Source organism: Chrysochloris asiatica, unplaced genomic scaffold (assembly GCF_000296735.1).
Source record: "Chrysochloris asiatica unplaced genomic scaffold, ChrAsi1.0 scaffold00003, whole genome shotgun sequence".
NCBI classification, from domain to species: Eukaryota; Metazoa; Chordata; class Mammalia; order Afrosoricida; family Chrysochloridae; genus Chrysochloris; species Chrysochloris asiatica.
The window spans coordinates 29,878,544-29,889,344 of record NW_006408521.1 but is presented as its reverse complement, the minus strand read 5'-3'; the positions used below and the strand labels follow the sequence as shown (position 1 = coordinate 29,889,344).

Sequence of the window (10,801 nt, the reverse complement as noted above, 5' to 3'; positions counted from 1 at the left end):
TTTTTCTTCATAGAACCCAGCTTCTTGGATTATTTGCTCAGCATACAGTTTGAGTAAGTATTGTAAAAGAATACACCCATGTCGCACACCTTTCCTAATTTTAAACCACTCACTGTTCCCATGTTTGAAAACTGCCTCTTGGTCCATGTACAGATTCCTCATGAGCACAATTAAATGTTCAGGAATACTCTTGTATCGCAATGCTGTCCATAACTTGTCATAATCCACACAATTGAAAGCCTTTGCGTAGTTAATAAAGCACAGTTAAACATCTTTCTGGTATTCTTTTCTTTCAGCCATTAGTAATGATATCCTTCGTTCTACATCCTCTTCTAAATCTGGCTTGAACCTCTGGAAGTTCTCTGTTAATATATGCTTGCAGTCATTTCTGTATTACCTTGAGTAAAACTTTACTCACATGGAATCTTGTCCTATCATTTCCACATTCTGTTGGGTCACCTCTCTTTGGAATGGGCACAAATACAGCTCTCTTCCAATCAGTTGGCTAGATAGTTGTCTTCCCAATTTCACGTAACAGATGGGTGACTGCCTCCAGTGCTGCCTCACTTTCTTGAAAGATTTCAATTTGTATTCCTTCAATTCCTAGTGCCTTGTTCTTTGCCAATTCCTTCAATGCACCTTGGACTTCTTCCTTCAGTATCACTGACTATTGATCATATACTACCTCTTCAAATGGTTGAACATCAACCATTTCCTTTTGGTACAGTGACTCTGTATATTCCTTCAATAGTCTTTTGATGCTTTCTGCATCATTCATTAATTTGCCCAGAGAATCCTTTAATAACAAAAGTCAACACTTGAATTTTTTTTCAGTTCCCCCAGCTTGAGAAATGCTGAGTGTGTTCTTCCCTTTTGGTTTTCTGATTCCAGATCTTTGCACATTTCGTTGTAATACTTGACTTTGTCTTCTCAATCTGACCTTTGAAATTTTCAGTTCAGCTCTTGTACCTCCTCCTTTCTTCCATTTGATTTAGCATCTCTACGCTGGAGAGCAAGTTTCAGTGTCTCTTCTGACATCCATTTTTATATTTTCCTTTTTTCTTGTCTTCTCAATGACTTTTTGCTTTCTTCCTGTATGATGTTCTTGATGGCATCCCACAATTCTTCTGGTCTTCAGTCTTTAGTGTTTAATGTATCAAATCTGTTCTTCAGATGATCTCTAAATTCAGGTTTGATATATTTAGGATCGTGTTTTGGTTTTTGTGGACTTGTTTTCATTTTCTTCAGCTTCAGTTTGAGTTTGCCTGTGAGCAATTGATGGTCTGTTCCATAATCTGCCCCTGGCCTTGTTTTGGCTGATGATATGGAACTTTTCCACCATCTCTTTCCACAAATGTAGTCAATTTGATTTCTGTGTATTCCATCTGGTGAGGTCCATGTGTATAATCATCTCTTATGCTGTCTAAAGAAGGTATTTGAAATGAACAAATCATTGGTTTTGCGTAATTCTATCATGCGTTCTCCAGCATCATTTCTATCACCACATCCATATTTTCCAACTACTGATCCTTCTTCTTTGTTTCCAACCTTTGCATTCCAATCACCAGTAATGATCAATACATCTTAATTGCATGTTTGATCAATTTCAGATTGAAGAAGTTGGTAGAATTCTTCTATTTCTAAGTTGGTACGTAAATTTGAAAATAGTGGTATTAATTGGACTTCCCTGTAGGCACATGGATATTATCCTATCACAGACAGCATTGTACCTCATGACTGATCTGGATATGTTCTTTTTGAACATGAATGCAACACCCATTCCTCCTCAATTTGTCATTCCCGGCATAGTAAACCATGTGCTTGTTAGATTCAAAATGACCACGACCAGTCCATTTCAGCTCACTAATGCCTAAGATATCAGTGTTTGTGTTTTCCATTTCATTTTTGACAATTTCCAGTTTTCTTAGATTCATACTTCATACATTCCATGTTCTGTTTATTAATGAATGTTTACAGCTGTTTCTCTTCAGTTTGAGTTGTGCCCATCAACAGATGAAGGTCCCGAGAACTTTACTCCCATGGTCTTTATTCCATTCGCGTTATCTCAGTCAACTCTACTTTGAGGAGCAGCTCTTCCCCAGTTGCATTTTGAGAGCCTTCCAACCTGAGGGGCTCATTTTCCGGCACTATATCTGAGAGTGTTTCTTTGCTATTCATAAAGTTTTCAGTGACTAAATATTCGGAAATAGTTCGTCTCTCCTTCTTCCTAGTCTGTGTTTGTCTGGAAGTGCATCTGAAACTTATCCACTGTGGGTGACTGCTAGTATTTAAAATACCCATGGCATAGCTTCCAGAATCACAGCAACTCACAAGCCACCACAGTATGACAAACTGACAGACAAGTGGTTCATATCAAGTATCAGTTTCTTAATTATGTCTTTGTTCATGTGCTGAGCCTCTTCTTTCACCCTTACCTTCTTACTCATACCCTTAGCTCCTAACATATCTTTCTCCTGTTTTGTCACTACTTCCTTGCAGCTTCTAGACAACCCTCTAAGCCCAAAATACTCTCCCACTTTTCACAGCCCTTCCCTCCCTCAAATCTTCTCCAGTTCTTGCTTTAGTGAAGAACCTCATAATCCATTATAGACATTCAAGTGATTCAAATAAGGACTTTTATATTGGCATTTGCTCTACCATTGCATTTCTCTCCTTTCTGAATTGATATTTATACCGTGCTTGCTACCTTTAAATGTTAGTTCCACTGGGAAAACAAAAACTTGGGCTCCCATCATGTTCTGCATGGTGACTTAACCAGACAGCATCAGATTTTGGGAAGAAGCCTTGGTGGTAGTGTGCTCAAGCACTCAGCTGGTAACTGAAAGGTTGGCTGTTGGAACCCACTAGTCACTCATAAAAGTGATGTGTAGTCTACTTCCATAAAAATCCACAACCTTGGAGACCCTCTAGGGCAGTTCTACACTGTCCTACTGGCTGTTAGGGTACTGGTATACAGAAGTTATGGATGCATGTACTGACATTGAGTAACATAAACTATACCAAGGCCACACACACAAATCCTGAGACCAAAGATATTCATCCTTCCTCTTCTGACTCTTCCTGAAGGAAACAGATGTAGAAACATAGGGCACTGTTGAGAAAAAAGGCTGAACTTAGTTCCTGGTGTAATATCTAGCCCCGCCCACTGTCCTTTGTGGTCCAGTTGATTCCAACTCATAAGATGAAGTAGAACTGTTGCTTAGGGTTTCTGAGACTGTGAATCTTTATGGGTGTAGACAGCCTCATCCTTTTCCCATGGAGCAACAGGTGAATTTGAACTGCCAACCTTGCATTTAGCAGCCCAATACTTACCCCACAGTGCCACCTGGGCTCCTTTATCTATCCCTAGTGTGGCATTATGGGTTAATGCACTGAACTTCAAAGTCAGTTTGAACTGTAAGACCAGCAGTTCAAGCTCAACAGCTGCTCCTTGGAAACCCTATACAGGGGCGCTATGGATCAGAACAAACTTAGTGGCACTTAACAACAACAACATAGTATCATGGTTAAGAGCAGCTATGGATTCTACTGGGGAGCTCCATAGGATTAGTACTGGACTGTATGGTCCACAGTTCAAGCCCACCAGCCACTCTATGGGAGAAAGATGAGGCTTTCTGCTCCCTTGAAGATTTAAGGCCTCATCCCATCAATGGAAGAATGAATAAACGAACTTTGGTACATATACACAGTGGAATACTGTGCAACGCTGAAGAATAATGATGAATCTGTGCAATATCTTGTAAGATGGATGAACCTGGGACATTATGCTGAGTAGAATAAGTCAGTAAGAAAGGGACAAATACTGTATGAGACCACTGTTGTAAAAACTCAAGGAAAGGTTTCCATACTAAAAGATACATTCTTTGATGATTACCAGGGGTGGGAGGGGAGGGAGAATAATTCACTGGCTAGAGTGTAGATACATGTTAACTTGGGTGTCATGGATGGCAGTATACAAGAAGAGAAGGTTGGCAGAAGAATAATGAAAGTAGGTGAAGGCACAGGAAGGTATGCAAGGGCTAAAAGGGATAGAGGTTGTTGTTGTTGTTAAGTACCGTGGAGTCAGTTCTGACTTATAGTGACCCTATACAGGGTTTCTGAGGCTGTAAATCTTTATAGGAATAGAAAGCCTCATCTTTCTCCCACGGAATGGCTGGTAGTTTCAAACTGCTGACTTTGAGGTTAGCAGCACGATTCATAACCACTACGCTACCAGAACTCCTTAAAGGGGATACAGGTAAATAGTGATATATGCACACCCTTGAAACAACAGTGTTCTGTGTGTTAATACATGGACAGAGACACAGACTAGGAAGAGTGGAATACACACACACACACACATACATATATATATATATATATAAAACAAATATATGAGTTTAAAAGAGGCTGTTTTTATATTTGTACATGGCTAACCACAGGGAGGAAATAGGACAACTGTTATTGCATGGTGGGGATTGCAGTCTTTGAGACGAAACAAAGCATATGATTTGTTGAATGTAAAATTGATAATCTTGTCCATAAACCTTCACTCAATTCATAATAAAAATAAATAAGAAGATTTAAAGCCTTGGAAGCCCTAAACAGGGTCGCTGTGAGTCAGAACCGATTAGACGGCACTTAACAATAATGACAACATGGACTCTACTGTAAGGTATGCTTGAGTTTGATCACTTGCCAGATGGAACCTTGGGCAAGTTACTTAACTTCCTTGGATTTCTGTGTATATATGTCCAAACCCAGGAAAAACAATGAGATCTATCTTACAGAGTTGTAAGGAAGTTAATAGAGTAAACTCTATAAAGCACGAATGTTCAATGGCAAAGCAAATGCCCATTAACTGTAGCCATTCTTGTCCGGCTTTGGCTGCCCTAACTTCCTAGTCTTTGGAGTATTGTTAGAGGTACTTTCTAGACATCCCTATATCTCTAATTAATGTGTTTGTTTTACTTCCGTAGGTAAGAGTTGCCAGAATTTCTATACTGTGTTCATCTGAAACTTGCTGATTTGAGATCACCCTTTCCTTTTGTAGAAGAGCCATGTCTTTTTTCCTGTCTGCTTACTGATGTGACCTCCTTCTTTTACTTTTCAGATATATGTAATTGACAGTGCAGACAGAAAAAGATTTGAAGAGACGGGTCAGGTAAATAATTCTCTTGTCATAACTGGGTGTTCATTCATCAGGTACTAGTGTTGGGAGTATTTTGTTTAGTCTTTATAGTTCAAACAAGATAGTCATTTTGGAAAGCAGGCAAAAATACTAGTTGTCTAAAATGAAATTGGAGTCCTGATGTGATATTGTAGAATCAGCACTGGATGCTAACCACTAGGTTGGCAGTTCAAGCCCACCACCTGCTCCTCAGAAACCCTATACAGGGTCGCTATGAGTCAGAACTGATTTGACAGCATTTAACAACAACAACAACAACGAAAGAAAATTAGTTGGGAGTCCATGAAACTTTTTTTTTTAATTAAAGCTTTTTAGCTTTAATCAAACTAAATTAGCAAGATAGGAGCAAATGGAACTTAACATTATGCCTAAAAGCTCTTCAGATTTTTCTCCCCAGGACATCTAAAATTGAACCCCCAGGAACAATTCACTTAATAATTTCTACTTCCATTTCTCAATACCAATTTAATTGATCCCAGGGTAACTGACAAATTCAAATGAATAGGTAGAAATGTGCAAGCCATGACAAAGCTTCTCTTATTTTCAAACCAGGAGATAAGGTATAGTTTGAACCCAAATATGGTCTCAAATACAGAGTACATGTCAATATAATTCCACTATGTGTACAGAGTTATTTATACAGAAGCAATGGGCATAAACCATTTTCCCCAGACTGGGTACACCGATAGAAGAAGCAAGAATTAGAGTGGACCTCTTTGGAGTAACATACTTAAATCTCACTCTGGAGGCCTTGACTTGGGTCCCAAAGTATCACAGGTGACCTACTAAAGACAGTAGTTCTCATGTTTATATTCATTTTTCCTAGAGATTAGATTGAAAACTCTCCAGAAGTCTAGAGATAGCCCATCTCCTTTCCATGCCCTGAAGATTCCTGAGCCATCAATATGTGAACTAATGTTAAATGTGAACTTGGAGGTGAAGGGTGGCTCATACTGTCATCTGGTTTTCTTTGAGAGCCCAAGTATTTTAAGTAGCTAAAATGTGAGTTTAATGGGGCATAGGTGGTGTTTGTCATTTCCTATATTTATTGCAGACAAACTCATCATACAATTTAGATGCCAACCCAGAACCCATTGATAGATGGACCAACACAGTTCTTTTAGGATGTGCACTTGATAAAGTGTATTAGAGGTAGAGATTGATGAAGCAGAGTTAGAACTCTAAAGCAATAGTCATTTTCAGTTTAAGGTCATGCATATGTGTGTGTGTATGCTGTTCTCAGTTGCTATCAAGTGAATTCTGACTCAGTGTGACCCCATGTGTGCAGAGTAGAACTGCTCCATAGGGTTTATAAGGCTGGAACTTTTCAGAAGCAGAGCTCCAGGTTTGACTTCCAAGGCATCTGTGGGTGAGTTTGAACTGCCAGCCTTTTGGTTAGTCCAGCACTTAACTTAGTGCCACTCAGGGACTCCTTATATATGTAAAAGGAAAGAGAGAAAGGTCCTCACAGCTAATACCCTTGACAAGTTTTAAATTTCTAACCACTCCTTGTATTCTACTTGACCAGTGTTTTGCCGAGTATGATTAATAAGTTACCAATAGGAGAATCACCTGGGGATTCATGCAGATTAATTGTTTAAAATGCAGATTCTAAATGATAATAAATAAGTAGAGAAATACAACTGCAGATTCCTAGGCTCCAGCTCAGACTTTCCAAAGTCAGCCTTTCTAACATGGGCACAGGAATTTTCTAACAGATTCTTCCGCTGCCCTTGAAAGTTGCTAGTTGGTCAGCTTAATGAATATTTTTTTAGTTTTTCTAATTAGAGGACTATATCATAGATTTTTATCCTTCCTTCCCTTTCCCACCCCGTCCTCCCCAAAATGATGCAGGAACTAGCTGAATTACTGGAGGAAGAAAAGCTGAGTTGTGTGCCAGTGCTGATCTTTGCTAATAAGCAGGATTTGCTCACAGCGGCCCCTGCCTCTGAAATTGCAGAAGGATTGAACCTGCACACCATCCGAGACAGAGTCTGGCAGATCCAGTCTTGCTCTGCTCTCACAGGAGAGGGCGTACAGGTGAGATTACAGGAGGGCTTGATCACCTAGCAACATGGCAGCCACCCACTGTGGTCTTTCTGATTGGCTGGGCTGATCTAGATGTAAAAAGCAGTGAAACAAATAGCCTTTGATTGACAGATAAACCATTCCAGGATGTGGAGGGCAAGGTTCTTTTCTGCTTTACAATCAATCTGATATCATTAACTGTTCCAGATAAACCACCCTACACAAACACCAAGCTTTCCCCCTTGGGCAGAAGGTCAGAACAGAAGACCCTTTCTAAGATTCTTTGATAACTGGGTTGGAGGTTTTGTGTTTTATTTAATATTATGGATGCTAAATACCTGCACTCCCAAAGTAATCATGTTGTTGTTGTTCTAACCCATAGCAACCCTGTGTAGGGTTTCCAAGGAGCAGCTGGTGAGCTTGAACCACCGACCTTGCAGTTCAAATGACTTTGCAGTCTGACCCATTAGTCCGCATGCTAGCTCTGCTTTTGTTTTTTTTTCAGTTGGTTATCTCCACTACCCTCAGGGTTGATATCTGTTTCCTGCTACTTTAGGTTGGTCTCCCCGTGGGAGGCTTCTGCTGACCAAAAGTCCAATCTTTGTTCTGAGCAACTGTCTATCTGAAGAGTAAACTGCCCTTCATTTGATGTTAATTTAGGACAGAAAATGGTTGTATCCTAGACACCCAGGAGTCTCAAAGAAAGATAGAGTTTCAGCTGGGATGCTTCAAGCCAACTCACATCAGTTGACACTCTGAAATCAGTCCTCCAGGACAACCTCTGTATTCTGAAACCCCAAGCGTGCTCCCCATGCCTTATTTTAAGCATTTGGTCTACCTGCCAGGGGTGTGACACAGTTGTGAGAACTGGACAGTGATGTTCTAAGATGCTGGAGAAGATTAACAACATCTAAAGAAATTGTATGTCTCCTCACTGCCCTCTGGCATGTGTCTCTAATGGCACGACCGGTTTGCTATTCTCTGAACTTGTCGTGTTGGGATGTGTGCCTGAGATTTGATTCTTGAGCATTGTCCTACAGCTCGTTCCATACCTTCTAATATTCTTCTTCCCTCTCTCAAGACATTTGACACGGATTTGTCTTAAAGCTGTCTGACGACTTTTCTCAAGCAAATAATCACTTCCTAGAATGAGCTCAGTCATTCCTTTGGATTTGCTGCTTGGTCTTTTGCTTTTTGTTACAAGGCCTGGTCTGTGCTTGGTCCCTAATTCTGAAGGCAGATCAATCAGCACAAGAAAAGCTCCCCTGCCACCTGGTTTGCTTAACAACTACACCTTCAGAAACCCGTCATGCATGCATATGTGTTGTGCCCCACCCCCACTCCTACCCACTCCCACCCCGCAATTAGCCAGAGATTACCTCAGCTACACCCCCAAACCCCAAAATGGATTCTGAAGTTCAGTGGGTCACTGTGAGGTTTAGGTTTGGGAGAATTTCATAAGCTTTACTTTCTTTCCTTCTTCCCTCCTTTCCTTCATTTTTTCTATAAAAGTAATATATGCCCATTGCTAATCATATAAAAATATTATATATAGTGAAAAGTTCTTTCTTTTTGCCTAATCCCACTCCATAATGGAACTAATTATCACAAATAGTTATGTTCCAATTAATTACAATCACATATGGGATTATATATCTTTTGCACTTTTATTTATTGACCTTTTCAGCTTAATTTACAACAAGCATACTACAACCAGCATGTTTTAGAATAAGTTAACTCTGGTAATTTTATTCCATATTCCACTTTCTCCAGTTATAACCCAGAATCCTGGCATGGTGCTGTAGGATAAGCACTGTACTGCTAAACAGAAGGTTAATGGTTCAGACCCACCAGCCGCTCCACATAAGCCTTATTACAGGGTGACTATGAGTCGGAACCCTACTTGATGGCACTTAACAAGTGGGTTATAACTGTTGTTGTCAAGTGCTATCATGTGGGTTGTGACTTACAGCAACCCTGTTTAAGGAGAAACTGGTGAGTTGAACCACCCACCTTGAAGGTCAAACAGACCTTGCAGTCCAGTGTTTATCCTACAGCACCACACCAGGACTCCATATAACCCACTTGGTGGTGGGGAGGGAACATGTTTCCTAAAGTAGTTCGCTTTCATTGTACATATGATGGTACTGGTGAGGCCTAAGGCTCTTTTGGTGAGGAGATGACCCAGAAGAAGAGAGTTCTGTTTCTATAAACCACTCCCACAGAGAATTTTATTTCTTTAAAGGGCTTAGGACACAAATGCATATAATAGAAAACATCTTGCGGTTAGGAATGTAAGGGTGAGACATACATATATGTTGTTGGTATGCTGTTGAGTTGGTTCTGACTCATAGCAACCCTCTATAGGGTTGCCAAGACTGTAAACTTCTGCAAGAGCAGAAAGCCTCATCATTCTCCCACAGAACAGCTGGCAGATTTGAACTGCCAACCCTGTGGTTAACAGCCCAACTTGAAATTCACTATGCCACCATGGCCCTCTGTGTGTGAATATATATATATATATATATCTGGTAGCATAGTAGTTACGAATCGGGCTGCTAACCCCAAGGTTGGCAGTTCGAAACTACCATATGTTGCACGGGAGAAAGATGAGGGTTTCTGCTCCCATAAAGATTTACAGCCTCGGAAACCCTGTGCAGGGTCACTATGAGTTGGAACCAACTCCATGGTACTTAACAATATATATGTATATATATTTGTTGTTAAGTGCTGTCAAATTGGTTCTGACAGAGACTCTGTATAGGGTTTTCAAGGAGCAACTGGTAGGTTTGAAATGCTGACCTGGCAGTTAGCAGTCCAGTGCAATTTCTGTAGCATCACACTAGAATTTATATATATATGTGTGTGTAATTGTTTTGTTGTTATAAGTGCCATCGAGTTGGTTCTGACTCATAGCGACCTTGTCCAGAGTTTCCGAGCGGCTGGTAGGTTTGAACAAACAGTTCAAACTATTGATATCAGGAAATGATATCAAACTGGGCTTGGAGTTCAGTGTTTATCCTAGGACCCATATATATGTGTGTGTGTAAATATACATACACACTTTGGGTACATCCTTATAAGAAAGTAGTGATTGACAATGCTGTAATTTTTTTTTTTTTTTTTTTCATTTGGCCAGAGTGTTGAAAGGAAGAAAAAAGCAAAGACAGAATTAACAGTGAAGTTCTTGTTTCTTCAGCCAGCCTCAGGGATATAGGAAAGAAGGGCTAGAGTTATCCAGAATCTGTATTTGGAGTGGTGGCATTAAACTCAAGGGCACCGCTTCAGAGGCCCCTGGAGGTAGGGAGGAAGCTCTTTTTTTCTTTCCAACCTCATCTCACCCACCCCAGACCAGAGAGGATTACCGAAGTAAAGCTCTCTCTTCCTGCCTCTAACTACCATAGAAATGCAGATTTTTAGGCCAAAAAAGAGGCCCTGAGCCCCAGGGTAGTAAGGATAGGTAGGGGGGGAGGGCACTGAAGTCAACCAATTTGAATCCAATGGGAATATACACTATAGTTTGATTTCAGTAAGAAAGTTCTCAGATCAGAAAATGATATTGATCAAGAATCACTGCGCAAA

At 40.3% G+C, this 10,801-nt stretch overlaps 1 protein-coding gene across 1 annotated transcript in view; it reads left to right on the top strand.

Annotated features, from left to right (window-relative positions):
- ARL3 (ADP-ribosylation factor-like 3) overlaps positions 1-10,801 on the top strand; it is a 45,863-nt gene that overhangs the window by 26,926 nt on the left and 8,136 nt on the right. The window contains exons 4-5 of the mRNA XM_006831299.1: positions 5,114-5,164; positions 7,046-7,231. Of these exons, the coding sequence (XP_006831362.1) occupies positions 5,114-5,164; positions 7,046-7,231 (237 nt within the window). The remainder of the gene's footprint in view (positions 1-5,113; positions 5,165-7,045; positions 7,232-10,801) is intronic.